Here is a 23,293-nt window from a genome sequence, read left to right as displayed (position 1 = left end):
GTTAATGTGGTTTGGGCGCTCGAACCGGTCTGGTTCAGCCGGGGCGCCTTGCCAAGGTGCCCTTGTGAGAAGGTGATTTGGGCGCCTGGAACCCTTCTAGGCACCTGGACCAAAAATTTTATCCAGATCCGTTCCGCCATGATCTGTTGCAAAGTGGATAAAATTTTATTCACACCTAGGCACCCGGAACCCTTCCAAGCACCCGAATCAAGCCTATAAATGCAGTCCTGATCCCAGCAGCTTAGAACATCACTTGTAAAATGACTTTTATTCTTGTTCTACTACTTTTGTGAGCTGCCAATGTTGTAAAGAGGTTACTCCGCCCAAAGGAGACTTGAGTGAACTTCATTTGTCTAAGATTAATAATCTTCTGATTGCAAACCTAGTAAATTCTCTTGCCTCTGTTTTTTAATCTATGCATTTACGTTTTGTTATTATACAAGTGTTTTTTTAATTTAGTTTGGAACGTCGAGAAAGGTTGATTTTAATTTTCAGGGCAATACACCCATCTCTTGTCGGTCGCCAAGGGACCAACAATGAGCACCTTTCAGGCACCTGTATCGGCTTGAGGCACCTAGATCCATTCACACGCCTGGATCAGTTTTTCCAGGCTTAGTTAATTCTGCAACACAGAGTTAGCATAAACAAATATATATAAATGAAATAACATAAATTGACAGTCTCAGATTATCTGGTCATAACTTTTAGATTTCACCAAAATCCTAGGTCGGACCGACACTTACTGTTCCTTCGACGGAGAACACGTCCTCACCTACTCCTCTCAAGAGAATTTACCTCCGCCAAACACCTATTTGGACTTTTGCTCAGGCTCCAATCTTGACCTCCAAGACTTCCACTACACGTTCGATCCTCGACCCGCCTAAACTTCCGTCTAGTGTATGCGACCCACAAGATTTGACGAAAAATTGCATACACTTGCATACGTTCGATCCTCGACCCACCATTAAAATTGCATACACTTGAAAAAAAATATTCCTAACCTCTAATAATTTGACGATCAGCTATAAATTGATCTTGTAATTTATCTCTTTTTACATAATCGGGAGACGGACTGTAAGGACCGTCTGGAGTCAGCGTAATCACCTTTTTTTGCTACAATGTTCCACCATTAAAACTTATTTTTCAATAAATAAAAATAATGAAGATGATTAATTCTTCTTGTTTTGAAATTTAGGCCCTAGAATAATGATACATGGTACCTTTTTAATTTCTCAAACATTTAAGAATTAAGTTAAGCTTCAACTAATTAACATATAAATTTTTCTTAATAAATGATCTAATGTGGCAAAAGGCAAAATCACTCGCCCCCAGCGCCCCCGTCGCACCCGACCCAAGGCCATCACGAGGGAGGTAAATCATAGCATCCTGAGCGAGCATGTGGCAGGTGGGGTGAGTTGCACAGGGACCGGGAATTTACACCCCAACTACCCCGAGTTTCGACCTCGCGACCTCATGTGGCAAGCATCCCACCACATACCAACTCAAATGACCTATTGGGTCTCTTAATAAACGATCTAAGAACATTGGACCGATTGTTTAATACTATAAGTATTTCTCAATTTACATGGATAGTTAATGTAAAATTTTATAAAATCAGATTGATCATCTCCCGAATAATGGGCGTAAGTTGATATCTTATGCCAATTAAAAAAAAGTTTAGGTGAAGCTATACAAAGAGTTAAGTGATTTTTTTTTTTTCATTTGTCTTCAGTTTTTCCTCCTTTAAAAATAGAATTTACAACTATGACCCAATTCGGAGCAAATGGAACGAATGTTCTTCTTGGCCCACCGTCTTCAGCCAATCAAACAGCGACTTCCTCCCGTCTCTGCTGAGTCAAGTCAACGCATTCCGTCTTCAAGCTCGAGCTCAAGGTTCCCTTTTCGTCTTCATCTACGGAGACGGAGGCCTTAGCCGACAGAGTGAGAAGAAATGGAGGATGACGACGGCGGCGACGAGAGGCTGTTTGCCGCCGTCCGCCACTTCGCCAGTAGCTTCAGACGCATCAAGTCCATGACGGATGACGCCCTCCAGGACTTCTACGACGGCAGCGTCCTCGCCCTCAGTACCTCCTCTTCCTCCGATCCCCACCGCCTCCCCGTTACCCTCGAACGCGACCTCCGCTCTCTAGAGCGCCACATCCATGGACTAGTCGACTCCAATCGCCTCATCTGGTCTGACTCCGCCGCTGCCTCCTCCTTCTTCCTTGAGTCCGTCGACGACCTCCTATCCCTCGCCGCCGATCTCGGCCGCCAGCCGGGCTCCGCCGCCGCCAACCCCCTCCTCGACCGCGCCGACCACCTTATTCGCCGATGCGTTCTCCGCCTCGACGAGGAGTTCCGCTCCATCGTCGGCCCGCCACAATTGATCGCAGATCGCCGCGACAGCGCCTACTTCGACGGCGTCGGCGACGACGAGAACATCCCCGTCGCGATACCCGTTGAGGCCTACGACATCGTCATCGACGCCCTTCCTCCGGGCTCCGTGTCTGACCTCAAAGACATCGCTCGGCGGATGGTGGCAGCCGGATTCGGCCGCGAGTGCGTGGAGACCTATGCTAGCTTCCGCCGCGCCTTCGTGGAGGAGTCGATCGCTCGCCTCGGCCTCCTCCCGCCCCCCGAAGGAGGATACCTTACCGTCCCGTGGGAGGAGATGGAGGACGAGATCCCCCGCTGGGCGGAGGCGGCGCGGATGGTCTTCCTTATCTTGATCCCCAGCGAGCAACGCCTCTGTGGTCGCGTGTTCGCTTCCGTGCCCCCTTCCTACGCCGATCTCGCGTTCTACGTTTCCTGCGCTCCCGCCGCAGCTGAGATTGTCTCCTTCGCCGCGGCCGTCGCCTGCGGCGACCACGGCCCGGAGCGCCTCTTCGGCCAACTCAACTTGTACGAGACTATCCGCAGCCTCCTTCCCGAGCTCGACCCCCTGCTCTCCGACGGTTACTCCACCGAGCTCCTCGGCGAGGTCGTCGCGGTGCACAAAGCACTCGGCGCGTCGATCCGACGGATCTTCTTGGAGCTGGAGAACCGGATCCGGCGCGATCCGGCCAAGGCCGCCGTCCCTGGCGGCGACGTCCACCCGATGACCAAATACGTGATGAACTACCTCGCGGCAGCGTGTGCGAAGGAGACGCTGGCAGAGGTGATGGCGGAGGAGGCCGCGCGGTCGGTGGTGCCGCTCCCCGTCCGCGTCGCCTGGATCGCCGACATCCTGCTCGAGAACCTCGACGTCAAGTCCAAGCTCTACCGCGATCCCGCGCTCTGTTTCGTCTTCCTGATGAACAACGTTCGGTACATGATCGCGAAGGCGGAGGGCAGCAAGGAAGTGGCGTCGCTGTTGGGAGAGGAGTGGTTCCGGCGGATGAGGACGAGGGTGCAGCAGTGGGCGGTGGAGTACCAGAGGGCCGCTTGGGGCAACGTGTTGGCCGCGCTGCGGGTGGACCGCTTCGTAGAGTCACCGGCGGCGACGGAGAGGGCGATGAGAGACAAGCTGGGGATGTTCAACAGCTACCTGGAGGAGATATGGAGGACGCAGGGGAACTGGGTGGCGGTGAACGAGGAGCTGTGTGGGGAACTGCGGGCGGCAATTGCAGCGGTGGTGCTACCGGCATACGGGAACCTGGTGGAGAGGTTGCGGCAGGCAGGGGACCGCCGTCGCATGGTAGCGGGGCGGTACTTGAAATACAGCGTGGAGGAGGTGGAGGCGAAGATCTACGAATTGTTCCAAGGGGCAAGGCCTCGTCCCCAGTGATTGTTTCTCTCTATCCTTCTTTCTTCCTCTTATTTTTCTTTGCTTTTGATCTGTTGTGTGTTTACTTTTAATTGGGCGGGTTTTCTAGGTAATACTCAAATGCCCTAATGTTTAATAATTTCCTTAAAATATTTTCTAAAACTTTATAAATTTAAAAATGTAAATTATATTTTTTAACTTAAAAAATTTTTAGATTAAACAACAAATTACTGAAAGTTTATGAAATATCTAAATCAATTTTAAAATTATAAAATCATATACTCTAATTTTAAAATTATAAAATCACGTATTCAATATTTATTTTACCCTTCCGGTCATTTGCTGAATTGATTATCATAGTGTAACAATCCATTCGGATATAATTCTTTTTAATGATAAAAATTTTTTGATTTGTGTTAAAAAATCATTGCTCTCTATATAGTGTGTAAAATTGATGTTCGATGATATAATCAGGAGAACTATATGAACACATAGCATTTGATTTTACGTTATTCCGAGCTCACTTGGTCCATTAACGGGTTTCGGCCAAAATCTACTAATAGACCTAGAGAATTTATAATAACATGGAATCAAATCTTATATGTTCACTACTAGGAGCAAAATTTAGGAATGAAAATTTTTTGTCCTAAATCTATAACAAATTTTATGACGAAATAAGAAATTGTTGTTAATTAGCAACAAAATTAACCATGGAAAAGTTTCATCACCAATTAGCAACAAATAATATTTTGTCATAAATTTTGTTGCAAATTAGGGATGAATTTCAATATTCGTTATAAATTCTGCATCGAATATCAAAATTCATAGCTAATTTGTAACAAAAATGATATTCGTTGCAAACTCTCTGATAAATTCAGAATTCGTCGCAAAAGCTTGCAAAAATATAGAAATTGATGCAACCATTTCCATGATGAATCAATGGATTCGTTATATACATTTATTTAATTTTTAATTTTTATTTTTTATTTAGGATGAATCCTAGGATTTTTTTTGCCATGGAGTAGTCGTAGAATTAAATAAATAAATAAATATGTCTGAAATCTGTTGAGAGACCTTAAAGAGTTCTGAATGAAATAAAACTAATTCCTATATGTTCATCTATTTCTCGTGATTATATAAATACTCTCAAATATTAATTTGACTTAATATACTGAGATCAATGATTTTTTTAATATGAATATTCCGAAAAAATCTAATTCATATTAAAAAAATATTGATCAAATATATTTGGTCAAAATTGATGTTTAAAGTCATTTATATAATCAGGAGAATTAGATGAACACATATGAACTGGAATATGAATTCTCTAGGTCCCTCAACCGGTTTCAGACATATTTAATTTTTTTTTTTCAATTTTGCGACGAATCCTAGGATTCATCGCGGACTGAATAAAAAATAAAATAAATAAGTAAATGTGATCAAAATTGGGAGATGAATGTAGAGTGTTTGGAATAATACGAAGCCAGTTTTTATGTGTTCGTCTAGTTCTCTTGATTATATAAATGACTTCAAACATAAATGTGACCTAATATATTGAGATCAGTGATTTTTTTTAATATGAATTAAATTTTTTAGACATATTCATGTCAAAAAAATCACTAATCTCAATACATTACGTCAATTTGATATTTGAGGGCATTTATATAATCACAAGAAATAGATGAACATATATGAACTGGTTTCATGTAATTCCGAGCTTTGTCCATCTGTTGATTTTGGTCACATTTATTTATTTATTATTTTTTATTTAGTCTGCGACAAATCCTAGGATTCGTCACCAATTATGTGATGAATCCAAAGATTCGTCATGAATTCTGCGATGAACCCATGGACTTATCATCACTTCTGCGACAAATCCATGAATTCATCGCAGAATTGAAAATAAAATTAAAATAAAAACTTAAATGTGTTTGAAACCATTTGAAAAACCTAGAGAGTTCGAAATGACATGAAACTATTTCCTATATGTTTGTGTATTTCACCTGATTATACAAATGCCCTCAAATATCAATTAAACCCAATATTTTTAAGATTACTTATTTTTTTTAATATCAAAATGACTTTAAATGTCTCTGAAATCGGTTGATGGACCTAAAAAGCTCAGAAATGCATGAAATTAGTTCCTATGTATTCATCTAGTTCTTCTGAATATATCTATACCCTCAAATATTAATTTGACATAATATATTTTTTTCATAGCTAAAAGAATTAGATGAACTTTAATCAATTGATAACTTAGTAAAAATACTAAAAAGTTATTGATGGAACATGTTATAGTCATTTTGATGTTAAAAATTCACTCCTTGAAATATGTTGGGTTAAATCGATATTCGAGGGTATGATATAATTAAAAAACTAGATGAATACATAGAAGTTGGTCTCATATCATTCAGAGCCCTCTAGGTCTCTCAGCCGGTTCACACACATTTATTTTTTATTTTTTTTTAATTATGTAATGTATCTATGGATTCATCTCAGAATTGGTGACAAATCCATTAATTCCTCACAGAATAACTAAATAAAAAATAAATGTGTTCGATACTCGCATATGAACCTAGAGATCTTGGAATTACATCAAACTGATTCCTATATGTTCGTATAAATCTCTTGATTATAAAAATACCCTTAAACATCAATTTGACTGAAAATTTTGAGATCAATGATTTTTTTAACATGAATATATCTGAAAAATCTAATTCATGCTAAAAAAATCACTGATCTTAATATATTGGATTAAATTGATATTTAAAGATATTTATATAATTAGGAGAACTAACGAATACATAGAAACTAATTTCATGTCATTCCGAGTTCTCTAGGTCTCTCAACTAGTTTTGGATACATTTATTATTATTATTATTTTTTAATTCTGTGATGAATCCATGATCTGTGATAAAGTTGGCGACAAAGTATTTTTGTCGCCAAAACCCCTAAAGATTCAACACTTACTTGATCCCTCCATTTCCTTGTCCCTTTTTCCCCCTCGGCGGCGATGACTTTAATTTGGTGGTGATCCCTCTCTTATGACGATGATCTCTGGCTGGTAAGCTCCCTCTCTCTCTCTTACCCTTTTCTCTCCTCTCCGATGAGTAGTCGACCTTGGCTGGCTGTGGGTAGCTAATAAGTGTGAAGTATAAAGAATTTTCATCGTGTTTTCACACTATATTTGACCTAATTTTGCATGCATGATTTGAGATATCTTGATTCTATACTTAAATTCATGTTTTATTACTCCTAGATACTACTCTCGTGTATTTTGGATTACATGAGTAAAGGTTAGAGTGAAATGGAGAGCGGAGAGATTAAGTTGAAGAAGCCCTACTTTGCCACGGGCAACCGTGCCCGGTTTGAGTGCCTCACCATAGGCGGTCAGGCCCAGTGGCATGGACAATGCCTGGCTCTGCCTCCCTTCCATGACTTGCTCATGCCCTGCGGCACGGGCTATGCCTAGCGGCATGGGACATGCCTAGCGATATGGGTTGTGCCGATCTCAACTAGATTGCCACGGGCACCCATGCCAGTAGCACGAGTCATTGCTTGCCAGATCTAGTGCTTCTATGTTTGACACAGCCGCCCGTGCCAAGCAACACAGCCCGTGTCGACACCCCATTTTCCAGCACTATATATTAAGGGATTTTCTCCATTGGATTGGGAATCTTGATCTAGGGTCATCCAAGGACCCCAAAGAGGCTAGAGGAGGGGTCATGAAGGCGTTCTGGATCCGTCTACACATCAAGGAGAGATTGGGAATGACTAGGAGGAGGATTCACGAGCAATCCTAAGTTCTTATTCCTCTTCTCTATTTTTCTGGATTTGAATCTGTTTATCTGAGATTGCTGATCATGTTTAGTGATTGTAGCTCCTTATTTATAGGGTAATTTCCTGGATTCTAGGATTAGGAAGTAACCTCCATGTGAAATAAACACTATTTTTTGATCTATGTATATTTTCTTACCTTATTTCTGTGATGTATTGGATTGTGGTCTGGATCTACTGTATTAACATAATTTTGATGTCAAAGCATGAGATTCATATCCCACGAGAGTTTAAGGATGAACTAAAATGAGAACTGACCCTTCGACCAGTAGAAAATTGAGATGCAGAGAGTCGGATACTAAAGTGCAACCCAGTATGTCATGGGGAACCCTAGGCTGTCATAGAGTTTAATGGATCAAACCTAATTCATCATCACGCAGTATGAGAAGAGGGTAATTAGAGGTCATGGGATTTAGTGACAGGGTCCCCCTAGGTTATGATCATTAGTTATGATCCTTCTGAAAGTAGTCGATGATTAGAATTGATACACCATTGTAGAAGCAAAAATTCATATCAGATTACCATATGATAGTCTACCTACATAAGCCAATATTAAGGACAAGAACTAAGACATAGATCAAGTATTTACTAGCATAAAGGTGAAATTGAAATCCTAGGATCATTTTCTCTAACTATTTTTCTTTTGCCTTCTCTGTCTCCTAGTTTTCTTTGACTGCTTGCTTTAATCACGCTCTACCTTCCTATTGTGACCTCTTTGACTTCCTTCTCTCTCTTGCCCTCTTCTTTCTCTTTTCGCATCTAGACTTCAGTAATTATGTTCATGACACTTGACATTCCTGATTTGGTCTAGACAATTAAGTTTGATTAGTAAGTTAGTACTCGATCTCTAGTCCCTATGGATTCAATCTTTGTATTACTTGACGATATTTCCGTGTACTTACGAATATACACACATCAGCAGTCATGACTGGCCTTGGCTAGCTGTAGGTGGCTACGACTAGCATTAGTTGGCCATGGGCTATCGATTTTAGCTTTGCCTAGCCACGAGCGGTTCTGGTCGTGACTGCTCTTGGCTGGCCGCCACTGATCTTGGCTGCTCTTGGCAAGTATTGTCCATCCGCGACTGTTGTATTTATTATTTTTGTTGGTGCAATTTTCTTTAGGTCAAGGTTAATCAGGTTGACTAAGCTTGAGTTGGCTCAAGTTTAAGTCTGATGTTTAAGTTTTAATGTTTGATAATATATGAAGATTGATGGTCAAAGTTTGACCAAAAGTCAAGTAGGTCAAGGTTGACTAAATTTTGATTGGGAAGTTCTAACTGGAGGTTAGGAAAGGGCAAGTCCAATGGGAAGGTTGGAAGAAGATGAAAAGTGGGTCAGTGTTGACCAGACACTTGGTGTGAAAGTCGTAGTTAGTGAAGCCAGACAATTGAAAAGTCTTGGTGAGTGATGCCAGACAGATTGGAAAAACCCTAGTGAGTAAAATTAGGTAAATGAAAATCTTGGTAAGTGAAGCCAGGTGAAAGTCCCGATAAGTGAAGCTAGGCAGTTGAGAAGTTCCGGTGAGTGAAGCCAAGCAGTGTGAAAAGTCCTAGTGAGTGAAGCTAGGCAGTGAGGAAATCCTGGCGAATGAAGCTAGGTGAAAATCCTAGTGAGTGAAGTTAGACAGATGTAAATCCTGGTGAGTGAAGTTAGGTGGTGAGAAGTCCTGGTGAGTGAAGCCAGGCAGAGGAAAGTCCATGTGAGTCAAGGTTGACTGAACACTTGGTGTTTGAAAGCTCAAGTGGATCATTGATATGCGCAAATATTATGATCATTTACGCATGCTTTAGCGCACATTGGCGTACTTTATGCATATATATTCGTTGCATGATTGCCTCGTTCATCTTGTATTTATTATATATACTCTTTTATTCGGATATCTGTTCTTTGTTTGGTTTTGTGTTGACAGGGACAACTTTTGGAGTGAAAATGATGATTATTAATGCACTGGAACAAGCCGAAGAACACGGCCGTGCACTCTTGGCACGGTCGTGTGACCAGATAGAAGGGGAGCAGTGCACGACCGTGCAATCCCTGCACAGTCGTGCGGCCGAGACCGAGGCAGTTCAACACACGACCGTGCAACCCTGCACGGCCGTGCCACCCCAAGACCGAGACCAGGAAGTTCCCGGTCGTGCATCCTTGCACGGTCGTGCGGCAGGGACCGAGGCTAGACACCACGCGATCGTGCCAATTGGCACGGTCGTGTCGCCGCAGCCAAACCCTAGTCTATATAAGGAGTTTAACCTTTTTTCTTGAGAGGGGAGAGCGCCGAGAAGCGGGCCGACAGTTGAAGAAACATCTTGGAGACATCCCACGCTGTCTTGGACCTCCGTCCAATGATCTTCCAGCACCGCATCGATTCCAGAAGTAGAGGATTAGACCCGAAGGCCACTCGTCGACATAGGATAAGCATATTCTCTCCTTCTTTCTCCGTGTCTGAGGATTGTATGTTTATATACGTTATGTCTTTGGGTATTTCTCCGACACTTATGGAGTAGATCCTTTGTTCTAGGATTAGGGAGTAGTTGTGGTTCGATTTGATGTAAAACTCGCATTATATTTACACTCGCTGGATGATCTTTTATGCTTTGTCTCAATTGCTTGATTGCGTAGAACTTGTTAACCTCATAGAGAGATTATTCCTAGATCATATACCCGAGGGGCCCTAGTGACAAGGGTAACTCATTCACAGACGTATAGGATACTTTCTTGAAAGGAGAGACAAATTCTCCTCAAGGAAGCGAGAGACCAAACCTAATCCTTAACTACTATTTTTAACTTACTAGTTAGAGTCGCATTCTCAAGATTTACCGAGGTGCCCTAGTGACAGGGGTAAACCGTGACAGGACTTCTTAGGGTCCTTCTTTATTCTGGTACGTAAGAATAGCCGCTTAGCTTCCGACAATTGCATGTTAAAGGACAACGAGTGTACGATAAAGCGTGACACATCAATGCCACCACAACGAAACCGACCTCCTAAAACTCCTCACAACCAAGAAAACACTTCGACTCACCTTCTCTTGACTCTTCTCCCCAACCTTTCTTCCCTGGATTATTCACAACCATTGGTAGTCTAGCTAACCCTTAGTGAACAATTGCTAGTGCTTATAACCAGTCCTTGTGGGATCGACATTTTTATTACTGATGATGAATCCGTGCACTTGCGGTTTGTAACAGTCAAGTAGGACCAAACATTTGGCACGAGATGGTAAGTCCAAGTGGGTCATGCTTCAATCGATCAATTGATTGATTGAGAGAGTACTACGAGCAGAGGTAGCCCAATCGATTAAGTCATCAATTGAGAGAAAGCGCAAAGAGCACAGTGTGCTTTCCAATCGATTGATTGGGCTACTCCAATCGATCAGCCGATCGATTAGAGCTAGTTTTCTTGCGAATATGCTAGAGAGCTGGAATTGATTGGTCAATTGATTCTAAGCTTCTGCGAGAACACAGAGCTGCTATGAATTGATCAGTTGATCAATTGAAGCCTCCCTAATCGATTAGTCAATTGTTTGGGATATGACCATTACGTAGGTTGCGAGCTTTGGATGGTTGTGATCGCTAGCATCTGACGTGGCAATCGATTGAGAGAAGACTCAATCAATTAAGAGCCCTAAAATGCAAATATAAAGGTGACAACGAGTTCAAACGAAACATTTCTTCACTCCATATTCTCTGCCAGTTTTTAGAAGCTTAGGGCTGAGGTGTTATTGCACTTCAAAGCTTACAAGAGGTATTCGCAAGCAACAAGAGATCAAGCAAGAAGACTTTCCATTTGTATTTGTGTATTTATTTCTTGTTTTGAGTTGTATTTCTTGTTCTTGTATTGTACGAGGTTTCTCCACCTCTAGATTATTTTCGAGAAGGAGTGTTTACATAGTGGATGGTGTGCTCGTGTGTGGATCCTTGATTAGTCACTTTGTCTTGAGGTGGATACTAAGTAAATCCTTTGTATTAGCATTAAAGAGTTTGCTTTGAGTATTTCCGCTATAAAAGATCATCACCGACGAAGTGAGAAAGCTATTCCCCCCCCCCCCCCCCCATGTGACCTAACAAGTGATATCAGAGTGATGCCGCTCTTCACTGAAATCATCGCTGGAAAGGGCAATGAGCTAGAGGAAGAAGAAGAAATTGAAGCTTTAATTTTAATAAGCTAAATGCTATCATAAAAAAGGAGCTCAACTTTAACATGGATTTCTAAGATGGAATTGGATTCGACACAATGATGCCTCCACCATTCACAATGACGAGCTTCAATTTTTAGAAATCAAGGATCGAGAATTTCTTGATGATGGAGATAGAGCAATAATTTGCTCTAATGGAAGACTTTGAAGCTCCAAAGGATTTGAAAGGCAAAATAATTGAGAAGAACAATTGGAGCAAGGATCAAATTCAAAGATGTGAGGCAAATAACAAGGTAATCAAATTATTGGTTAGTTTATTTCCTAGCACTACTGTGCAAAATTGAAGAATTTCAAGATGCCAAGGAGATTTGGAGCAAGTTGACAAGAATCCATGAAGAACCCTCCACTATATTAAATCAAGAAAAGTCCAAAGAGGACAACTCATTGGATCAAGATAAAGAGGAAGAGGATTCAAAGGTTGAGAGGTGATCAACATCCGAGGAGAAAATTCAAAATGATTCATTTTCAATGGAGTGCAACGATAAAGGCAAAGAGGGAGCATACTTTTTATTTCATATGCATGAGGATTCGGATGGTGTGAGATACTCAACATCCGAGGATGAAGATGAAGAGACATCCACTTTAAGGATTGAAGGGGAGTGTAGATCAATGTAGGATCAAGAAGAGGCCTCTACATCCGGATAAAGAGAAGAAAATGTCAACCCTATAAATGAAGGTATACAAATTTCAATTGTTAATTTGAGTGTAGGGAGAAAGGGCATTACAAGAGTAAGTCCCTAAGTTGATCATGAAGAAAGGTCAATTAACACCTAAGGACAAGGAGAAGATCAAGGAGGTCGGCCTCTTGGTACGCAAAGACAAAGAGTACATTGTGTGCTTTCCATGCAATTAACATGGATATTATTGGAGGCAATATCCAAAGGGGAAGAATCCGACCAAAGTCAAAGGAGGGAACTCAAGTCAAGGAAGAGCTTATAAGGGGAAACCAAGGTATCACTTATTGAACCAATTCCTTTGACCTATGATAAAAAGCATGCTAGGTCTAATCTAAATCATTTTAATGTTATTTATCATAATAGAAAATATGATAGAATTAAATAAAAATATGTAGTGTATCATGCTAAAACTACCACACCTAAGTCTAGGAAGGTAGGTGATAATTTAGGCAATAACTTTAAGAGTTTTTGATACATGCATAAGAAAAGGAAAACTCAAGGTTTTAATGAAAAATCAAAATTTGAGAACTTAAGGAGTGAAAATCAAGTCTTGAGGTTAAAACTTGAAAAATTGGAGAGGACCCTAGAAAAACTTACAATTAGTGACAAAAGATCAAAGAAGTCAAATCTAAGTCAAAATAGACAAGAACTATCCAACGGTAGGAGAGATTTGGGTTACAAACCTCAAGCCAAGAAGGATGTCACTTCTTATCATAGAGTTCCATATACTTATGGAACTAACCCTAAGTCTAGGGGTTAAATCAAGATTTCAAGGAAGGCCATTCCTAGAAGCAACCTTGAAAAGAACAATGTGATGAAGACTTTTAAGAAGTTTAAGAAAGTAACTAAGAAGGTCAGAAGGGAAGTTATCCCTAGAGTTGACCTAGAGGAATCAAGTATGATCAAGGCTTCTAAGAAGTCTAGAAAGTCATTAGGAAGGTATCAATGGAAATTATCTCTAGTGAATACCTAGAGCACCCAACACCAATTAGTTTTGGGTTCCTAGAAGTATGTTCTTTACACCCTAAATAGGTTTAGAGAGTGTCAACTCTAATTGGAAGGATAGTTAATCTAAGCTTGAAGAAGTTGACACTTGGAGGACATTTTCAAGGTAGTTATACTTCTTGAAAATGAGAAGATTTAATTGGTTACTCTTTTTGAAAGAGTAAAATGTGTCAAAACTTAAAGATTTAGATTTAATTAAATTGACATAATTTAGTTAAAAGTAAAAGAAATACCAAGTTAGGATTTTGACATTTTCTTTGGAGAAAAAGGGGCAACTTAGGATTAATTTTAGTTTAGCAATTAATTAGAGATACTTCAATAGATAATCTAGATATATTATTTATGCTAAATTGTCATACTTTTTTTTCCCCATTATATGCCATGACATCATATTTTACATTCAATATTTGTTATGAAAAATAAAAATATCATGTCATGTCATATATACATCATGTAGCTATATTATATATATATTTTTTAAACTTATTCATTTTGATGTATACCATAAATCATCATATATTATTTTAATTCATTGTAATTAAGGATAATGGCATTAATCAACAAGTGACATCCTAGGTGGATGATTAATTTTAAAATGCCTAGATAGAAATACCTTATCCTTTAATTTAGGGCAAAATCAAAAGCTACATCTCATAAGGACTATAAGGTGACTTGTATGTGTTTTAATACACATTAAATACAAGTAAGATATTAGGAGGATGAACAAAACTCAAGATGTTAATTTAGTGTATCTTTTGAGTTTTTAGTTTCATCAAAACATATAGTTATATGTTATCCAATCATTGAGAAAGCTAATGTATAAGTCATGTGCATTTAGCCCAAGAAACATAGTTGGAAATTAGTTTTGAAAATCATTTCAAAATATTTTTAGAAAACCTTCGTGAAGGCTATCTTTTGATAGGTATCTCCATTGTATAGTTAGGCATGAACTAGAGTAAAATATTAAAGTTTTCAATGGTTTTAAGTTTTTTTTTTTATCAATTTTTGAAAAATGGATGTATTTTCTTATAAAACTATTTTTTTCCTGATATATATGACTTAAATAATGTCTACAAAATTTTTTATGATTTTTGAAAAATCATAAAATTATTTAACTATTTCTGAAATTTTACTAAAAGTCAATTTCAGAAAAATCAGAAACTCAATCGATCAGCTAATCATTTGGGGGAGTTTAATCAATCAGCCGATCGATTGAACTGGATTTTCCGTGAGCAGAAGCTCTCGGAATTGATCAGTTGATTGATTGACCCTATCTGTATCAATCAGTTGATCTATTCATAAGCTTTTTCCGTGAACAGAAGCTTACGGAATCGATCAGTTGATCGATTGAGTAGCTTTAATCGATTGAATCCCAACTTCAATCGATTAGAAAAAATGATTTTGGTTGTATTAGTTTGATTTCAGTCCATTAATCTACTTTTAGTCATTTTAACCATCTTTAATCCTATAAAACTCATTTATAAATACGTTAGGGTAGTTTTCTTGAAGAAAACAAGATTGGAATAGTTAAAGAAGACTAAGTTGGAGTTTAGGTAGAGGTTTACATTCAATTTTGATTCTTAAACCTCAAAACTTCAAATTTTGGATTTTCTAAAGGTTTAGAAATTCTAAGTTATTGTTGGTGCAATGACAAAAGAATAGAGCATGTTTTTAAGGGGAGCTACTCCTTAAAGACATGAATTTACTGTTGGTGCAATATCCCTCAGGTCAAGGTTGACCTGGGTAACCAAGCTGAGTCTTGGTTTGGGTTTAGATGTTTGACAATAAGATATTAATTGAAGAAGAGTCAAGTAGGTCAAGGTTGACTGGATACTTGACTGGGAAGTCCTAACTGGGATGTTAGGCAAAATGAAAGTCCTGGTGAGTGAAGCCAGGCAGAAGAAAAGTCCTGGTGAGTGAAGCCAGGCAGAAGGAAGTCCTGGTGAGTGAAGCCAGGCAGAAGGAAGTCCTGGTGAGGGAAGCCAGGCAGAAGGAAGTCCTAGTGAGTGAAGCTAGGCAGATGGAAATCCTGGTGAGTGAAGCCAGGTGAAAGTCCTAGTGAGTGAAGCTAGGCAGATGAAAATCCTGGTGAGTGAAGCCAGGTGAAAGTCCTAGTGAGTGAAGCTAGGCAGATGAAAACCCTAGTGAGTGAAGCTAGGTGAAAGTCCTGGTGAGTGAAGCTAGGCAAGGGAAAATCCAGATGGATCAAGGATGATCGGACATCTGGTGCTGGGAAGTCCAAGTAGGTCAAAGGATTGACTGGATACTTGGCATGAAAGAAAAGTCCAAGTAGGTCAAAGGGATTGACCGGATACTTGGCACAAAGAAAAGTCCAAGTAGGTCAAAGGGATTGACCGGATACTTGGCACAAAGAAAAGTCCAAGTAGGTCAAAGGGATTGACCGGATACTTGGCACAGAGAAAAGTCCAAGTGGGTCAAAGGGATTGACCGGACACTTGGTAAGGGAGTCCTAGCAGGTCAAGGGAGTGACTAGATGCTAGGCATGACATACCAACAGGTCAAGGTTGACCGGATGTTGGTTTGGGAGGTTTAGGACTTGGTTTTGGGTAAAAACCAAGCGCTGGATCGATCAGTGGATCGATCAGTGGATCGATCGGTGGATCGATCAGTGGATCGATCCGTGGATCGATCCAGAGGTCCCAATCGATCGATGGATCGATTGGGACGCTGCTGCTTCGCGCGATAAGCGCTGGATCGATCCGTGGATCGATCCAGGCGCTTTTCCAAGAGCACAGGCGCCCTCTGGATCGATCCGTGGATCGATCCAAAGCCTCCGATCGATTGGGAACATTCGAATCGATCGGGATCCGACCGCTGGCATCGATTAGCCGCAGGCGTTCATGGCCTGCGGTATCGCTTCTCCGATTCACTCCAGTTTACTCGCCAGCTCCTCCACAGCGCTCTCAAAGATCAGATCGCCAGTTCTTGAAGGATCTTGGAAGCTTTCCAAGTCAAGAGGCGGATCAAAGGCAAGAAGAGAAGCTAGGGTTAGGGGTTTCTGTACTCATTGTAAGCTTTGCGCTTGTATTTTGTTTCCCTTTCCTTCTTCTTGTATTGAGAGTCTTGTAGGGCTTCTCCGCCTCGGTAGTTACCGAAAAGGAGTGTTTTCATAGTGGAGGGTGCGTGGTGGTGTGGATCCTTGGACTAGTCACCTCTTGTGAGGTGGATACCAAGTAAACCAACCGTGTTAGCGTTGTTGTATTTGTTTCTATATTTTCTGCATATTCTTGAAGAAACAAGCAACACCGAGCAACGAGCACGCGACGAGCTATTCACCCCCCCTCTAGCTACTTTTCGGTCCTAACAAGTGGTATCAGAGCGAGGCCGCTCTTCACCGGAATCATCGCCGGAAGGGTCAAGCATATCAAGAAAAGCTAGAGGGTGAAGAAGTTGGAGCAAATTCTTCAAGTTCAAGACTTTATCAAGCTCAACTTCAAGATGCAATTCCAAGATGGGCTTGGATTTGACACAAGGGTGGCTCCACCATACACTTCTACGAGTTTCGATTCTTGGAAATCAAGAATCGAAAATTTTCTTATGATGGAGATAGAGCAATGGTTTGCTCTAATGGAAGGCTTCAAGGCTCCAAGAAATTCAAAGGGCAAAGTTCTAAAGAAAAGCAAATGGAGCCCGGAGCAAGTCCAAAGGTGCGAGGCAAATGACAAAGTGACCAAGCTTTTGGTCAATTTATTGCCAAGCACCATCCTTTGCAAAATTGGAGAGTTTGAAGATGCAAAGGAGCTATGGAGCAAATTGGCCAAGCTTCATGAAGAGATCCTCTCCACTGTACAAGATCATGAAGAATCCAGAGAGGGTGACTCTTTGGAGCAAGACCAAGAGGAGGACTCCGAGGTTGAGAGATGCTCAACCTCCGAAGAAGAGGAAATCCAAGAAGCTTCATCCTCAAGGGAATGCAACGAAGGGAACAAGGAGGGAGCATACTCCTTGTTTCATGTTCAAGATGATGAAGCCTCCAACCCTAGGATTGAGGGGGAGCAATCCTTGGTGACGCCGGATCAAGAAGAAGGAGAAGCTTCTACATCCGGGTCAAGTGAAGAAGAAGAAGATGGTGCCACCTCCGAAATTCAAGAAATAGCAAATGGAGGAGCAAGTGCCATCCCTACACAAGAAGGTATAAATGTTTCAATTAAAAATAAAAATCATATAATATGTTTTGAGTGTAGGGAAAGTGGGCACTACAAGAGCAAGTGTCCCAACTTGGCCAAGAAGAAGGGTCAAGTGACGCAAAAGGGCAAGGAGAAGCCCGAGGAGACCATTCCCGGAACAAAGAAGAGCAAGGAGCATATCATATGCTTCTCTTGCAATCAAAAGGGGCATTACCGGAGTCAATGCCTCAAGGGGAAGAAGATGGTCAAGGCTCAAGGAGGCATTAGTCAAGGGGGAGCCTCCAAGGTAAAGAAGAAGGTAACATTCATTGAGCCTATTTCCTTGCAAAATGGTAAAAAGCATGCTAGATCAAATTTTTATCATTTTAATGCGATTTACCATAAGAATAGGAAGCATGAGGGCTTTAAGGAAAAGCATGTGGCCCTACATGCCAAAACTACTATCCCTAAGGCTAGGAATGTAGGTAAAAACCTACGCGATAACTCTAAGGATGTAAGATATAAGCCTAGAAACAAAAATGCTCATGGATCAAATGAAAAACCAAAAACTAAGGACTTAGTGATAGAAAATCAAGTCTTGAGATCAAGGCTTGATAAAATGGAAAAGACCCTAAAAAGGATGGAAAATATCCTATTAGGGCAAAATGAGCATAACCTAGGTTTAGGGGTACAAAAGCCATCCAATGGCCATAGAGGTTTGGGATACAAACCAAAGGCTAAGAAGGATGTGCCCTCTTACCATAGAGTTCCATATAGTTATGGAACAAACCCTAGGTCTAGTGGTCAAGCCAAAAATACTAGGGAAGTCATCCCTAAGAGTATTTTTGCAATAAATGTGACTAAGACTTCTAAGAAGTCTAAGAAAGTCACAAACAAGGTCACAAGGGAGGTTATCCCTAGAGAGTACCTAGAGCATCCAAGAGCACCAATAGGTGTTGGGTTCCTAGGAGCATCTTCTCTACCCCATAGATGGGTTAGAGAGTGTCAACTCCGATTAGAAGGGTAGTTAACCCAACTTTGAGGAAATTGACACTCAAGGAGCATTTTCAGGGTTTTTGTTAACCTTTGAAAATGAAATGGAATTATTATTTACTCCTTGAAAGAGTAAAATGTGCCAAATTGGAGAAGTATTGATTTTATTTTAAAGTGGCACAAATTTGAGAAAACACAAGAACTACCAAGTTGGGATTTTGGTATGTTCTTAGGAAATTAAAGGCAAACTAAGCCTTAATTTAAAAGTGCTACTCTTGTGGAAAAATGGAATATGCCAACATTTGAGGACATGTTTATTTTCAATTGGCATACATTAAATCAAGGAAATTAGAAATGCCAAATTTAGGCTTTGGCATTCTCTTGTAGCATTTTAGGGCAATCTAGGTTTAAGGTGTAAGTTTAGCTAAGATTTTAAGGATACTTAGATAGCTAATCTAGGTATATTTTATTTATGCTAAATCTTGCCATGATTGTTTGCCCATCATATGCCATGACATCATGTCTAGTTTTTACATTCATGTTTTATTATGAAAAATCCAAAAATACCATGTCATGACATTCATACATCATGTAGCAATAGGATATTTTCTTTTGAAAATTATTTTCTTTTGATGTATGCCATAACATAATCATACATTAAGTTTAATTCCTTGTAATTAAGGACAAATGGCATCTAACGACACTTATTGACAAGTGACATCCTAGGTGGATGTCTAATATTTCTAAAATGCCTAGATAGATATGCATGATCCCTAGATTAGGGCAAAACCAAAATCTACATCTCACAAAGACTATAAGGTGACTTGTATGTGTTTTAGTGCACATTAGATACAAGTGAGATGTTAGGATGATGAACAAAACTCAAGATGTTGATTTAGTGCATTCTTTTGAGTTTTAGGTTCATCAAAACACATAGTTATGTGTTTTCCCATCATTGGGAAAGCTAATGAACAAGTCATGTGCATTAAGCCCAAGGAATGTGATGGGATATTGGTTTTGGAAATGTTTTTAAAATGTTTTTGGAAAACCTTGGTGAAGGCTATCTTTTGATAGTAATCACCATTGAATAGTTAGACACAAACTTGAAGAAAAACACTAAAGTTTTTGCAAGTTTTCAAGTTTGTGTCAATCTTTGAAAATATGATGTATTTTCATAGAAAACTATTTTTCCATGATTAAGTATGCCCTAAATAATGTCTACACGAAATTTCATAATTTTTGAATTTTTGTAGAATTTTCTAGGGGTTTCTGAAGTTGACTGAAATGAAATTTCAGCAACTATCAGAGCTCCGATCGATCCATGGATCGATTGGAGTTCCATGAATCGATCCATGGATCGATTCAAACGGCAATTCCCGCGAGCAGAAGCTCGCTGGATCGATCAGCCGATCGATCCAGGGAGTCTGAATCGATCCGTGGATCGATTCAGAAAGGTTCAATCGATTGGAACCCAACTCCAATCGATCCAAGTTGCTGATTTTGGCTGGGAAGGCCTGATTTCAGCATCTTTGAACCTCTTTGAGTCTAGGTAACCATTCCAAACCCCTTAAATACATTTGTATACATACAAAGGGCGTTTTCATGTTGAAAACAAGGATGGATTGGTTAACGAAGACTAAGTAGAAGTTTAGGTTGAGGTTGTTTCAAATTTTGAATAATTGAACCTCAAAACTTCTAAATTTGGGTTTCCTAAAGGTTTAGGGATTCCAAGTCATTGTTGGTGCAATGACAGAAGTTACCACCATGTCTTTAGGGGGAGGGACTCTTTAAAGACATGAAAATTATTTTTCATGAACCTTGGAAGGTGGTTAACCTTCTGTTGTGAACTTGCTCAAAGTTGAGCATTTAAACTTGAAATGGGGAGAAATGGGGAGTGGATATCCTCATTATTTCAAGTGGACACTCAAGTGGTAGATAATGCTCAAGGTTGGGTAGTTGTCTACATTGAGGGAGAAGTTAAGGATAAATGAAGGGTGTGGGACCTTCATTATCGTGTTGATCACAACGAGTGATGTTGTGAACAACGATGAGCAACTCTTCAGGGGGAGAGTCTTCAACAAATGGATTTGTTGAAGTGTGCCCAGAATTGGAGCATAGGTTGATGTGTGTCCAACGATGGGTTGATGTGTGCCAATAGGGGGAGAATGTATGGTTAAGCTTAGTCCTTCATTACCTATGGGAAGGTCATAGGGGGAGAATGAAAGGACTCATGAAAGGGAGTAAGTTAGGCTTTCATTACCTAGAGGGAGTTTGCCCTCTTAGGGGGAGAATGAAGAGCTTAATTTATGCTTTCATTACCTAGTGGCATGAAGAAGGAGGCTATGGGATTAGCCTAATTTACATATGGGATTGTAAGTGTTATTGTGGTATTGTCAAACATCAAAAAGGGGGAGATTGTTGGTGCAATATCCCTCAGGTCAAGGTTGACCTGGGTAACCAAGCTGAGTCTTGGTTTGGGTTTAGATGTTTGACAATAAGATATTGATTGAAGAAGAGTCAAGTAGGTCAAGGTTGATCGATACTTATGGAAGTCCTAACTGGATGTTAGGCAAAATGAAAGTCCCGTGAGTGAAGCCAGTAAGAAAGTCCCGTGAGTGAAGCCAGTAGGAAGTCCCGTGAGTGAAGCCAAAGGAAGTCCCGTGAGTGAAGCCAGTAAGGAAGTCCTAGTGAGTGAAGCTAGGCGATGGAAACTCGTGAGTGAAGCCGTGAAAGTCCTAGTGAGTGAAGCTAGGCGATGAAAATCGGATAGTTGAGCGTGAAAGTCCTAGTGAGTGAAGCTAGGCGATGAAAACCCTAGTGAGTGAAGCTAGGTGAAAGTCCCGTGAGTGAAGCCAGGCAAGGGAAAATCCAGATGGATCAAGGATGATCGGACATCTGGTGCTGGGAAGTCCAAGTAGGTCAAAGGATTGACTGGATACTTGGCATGAAAGAAAAGTCCAAGTAGGTCAAAGGGATTGACCGGATACTTGGCACAAAGAAAAGTCCAAGTAGGTCAAAGGGATTGACCGGATACTTGGCACAGAGAAAAGTCCAAGTAGGTCAAAGGGATTGACCGGATACTTGGCACAGAGAAAAGTCCAAGTGGGTCAAAGGGATTGACCGGACACTTGGTAAGGGAGTCCTAGCAGGTCAAGGGAGTGACTAGATGTTAGGCATGACATACCAACAGGTCAAGGTTGACCGGATGTTGGTTTGGGAGGTTTAGGACTTGGTTTTGGACAAAAACCAAGTGCTGGATCGATCAGTGGATCGATCCAGGCTCTGGATCGATCAGTGGATCGATCCAGACCTGTCCCAGCGAACAGAGAGCCTCTGGATCGATCCGTGGATCGATCCAGAGGTCCCAATCGATCAGTGGATCGATTGGGACGCGGCTGCTTCGCGCGATAAGCGCTGGATCGATCCGTGGATCGATCCAGGCGCGTTTCCAGAGCACAGAGGCGCTCTGGATCGATCCGTGGATCGATCCAAAGCCTCCCCGATCGATTGGGAGCAATCCAATCGATCGGGATCCGACCGTTGCGTCGTATTTGAGCTGCAGGCGTGCGTTGGCTGCAGCATCTCTTCTCCGATTCACTCCAGATTACTCGCCAGCTCCTCCACAGCGCTCTCAAAGATCAGATCGCCAGTTCTTGAAGGATCTTGGAAGCTTTCCAAGTCAAGAGGCGGATCAAAGGCAAGAAGAGAAGCTAGGGTTAGGGTTTTCTGTACTCATTGTAAGCTTTGCGCTTGTATTTTGTTTCCCTTTCCTTTCTTCTTGTACTGAGAGTCTTGTAGGGCTTCTCCGCCCTCGGTAGTTACCGAAAAGGAGTGTTTTCATAGTGGAGGGTGCGTGCGTGGTGTGGATCCTTGGACTAGTCACCTCTTGTGAGGTGGATACCAAGTAAACCAACCGTGTTAGCGTTGTTGTATTTGTTTCTGTATTTTCCGCTGCATATTCTTGAAGAAACAAGCAACGCCGAGCACCGAGCGAACGCGACGAGCTATTCACCCCCCCTCTAGCTACTTTTGGTCCTAACATTTACTTTTAATAAAAAATGATAATCCCAATTAGCCTCATTAACTACCTCTGGGGGTGACCAGCCCGGTCTCATGGAATTTTTCCACCGATCACCAGGGTAAATCGGGAAGCTCACGCAGCAGCTAGCCCAAAAGTCCAACATCCTTTGGTTACACCCCCCTATTTGGAGGGAAAAATTCCTACAAATACGTCGTAGTTGGGGTTCGAACTACGGTGCCTCGGTGACAACCTGGATGTCCTACCGCGACACCATAGCCTTGGGGACCATGAATTTACTTTTAATGAAATAATGGAAGGTTGTAAACTTTCATTATTGGGAATGCTCTAGGATGAGCATTGTATGATGGAAGTATGCTCTAAGTTGAGCATTGACGACAATGAAAAGTATGAGACCTTCGTTGTGATATTGTAAACAACATGAGATAACTCTTAAGAAGGAGAGTTTTGATGTGTGCCAAAGGGGGAGAATGTAGGATTTAAGTTAGGAAATTTTCTAATATTCATAGGGGGACATTGTGGAACCCTTATGTTAAGGGGGAAAATTGAAGGAAACTCTAATTTATACTTTGACATGAAGAAGAAGTTGAGGCTATAGAATTAGCCTAACTTAAACATATTGTCAAATATTAAAAAGGGAGAGATTGTTGGTGTAATTTCCCCTGGGTCAAGGTTGACTGG

The 23,293-nt window shown here is 41.0% G+C and overlaps 1 protein-coding gene across 1 annotated transcript; it reads left to right on the top strand.

Moving 5' to 3' along the window:
* The first annotated feature begins 1,847 nt into the window (after positions 1-1,847).
* On the top strand, positions 1,848-3,858 carry LOC122020918 (exocyst complex component EXO70B1-like). The gene has a single exon (XM_042578962.1). It carries the CDS (start codon positions 1,952-1,954, stop codon positions 3,764-3,766), a length of 1,815 nt encoding a protein of 604 aa, XP_042434896.1. The 5' UTR covers positions 1,848-1,951; the 3' UTR covers positions 3,767-3,858.
* Positions 3,859-23,293: the final 19,435 nt, after the last annotated feature.

The sequence above is a fragment of the Zingiber officinale genome, chromosome 9A, assembly GCF_018446385.1.
Source record: "Zingiber officinale cultivar Zhangliang chromosome 9A, Zo_v1.1, whole genome shotgun sequence".
NCBI classification, from domain to species: Eukaryota; Viridiplantae; Streptophyta; class Magnoliopsida; order Zingiberales; family Zingiberaceae; genus Zingiber; species Zingiber officinale.
The sequence above is the reverse complement of the archived record's forward strand: the minus strand, read 5'-3'. Positions and strand labels throughout refer to the sequence as shown.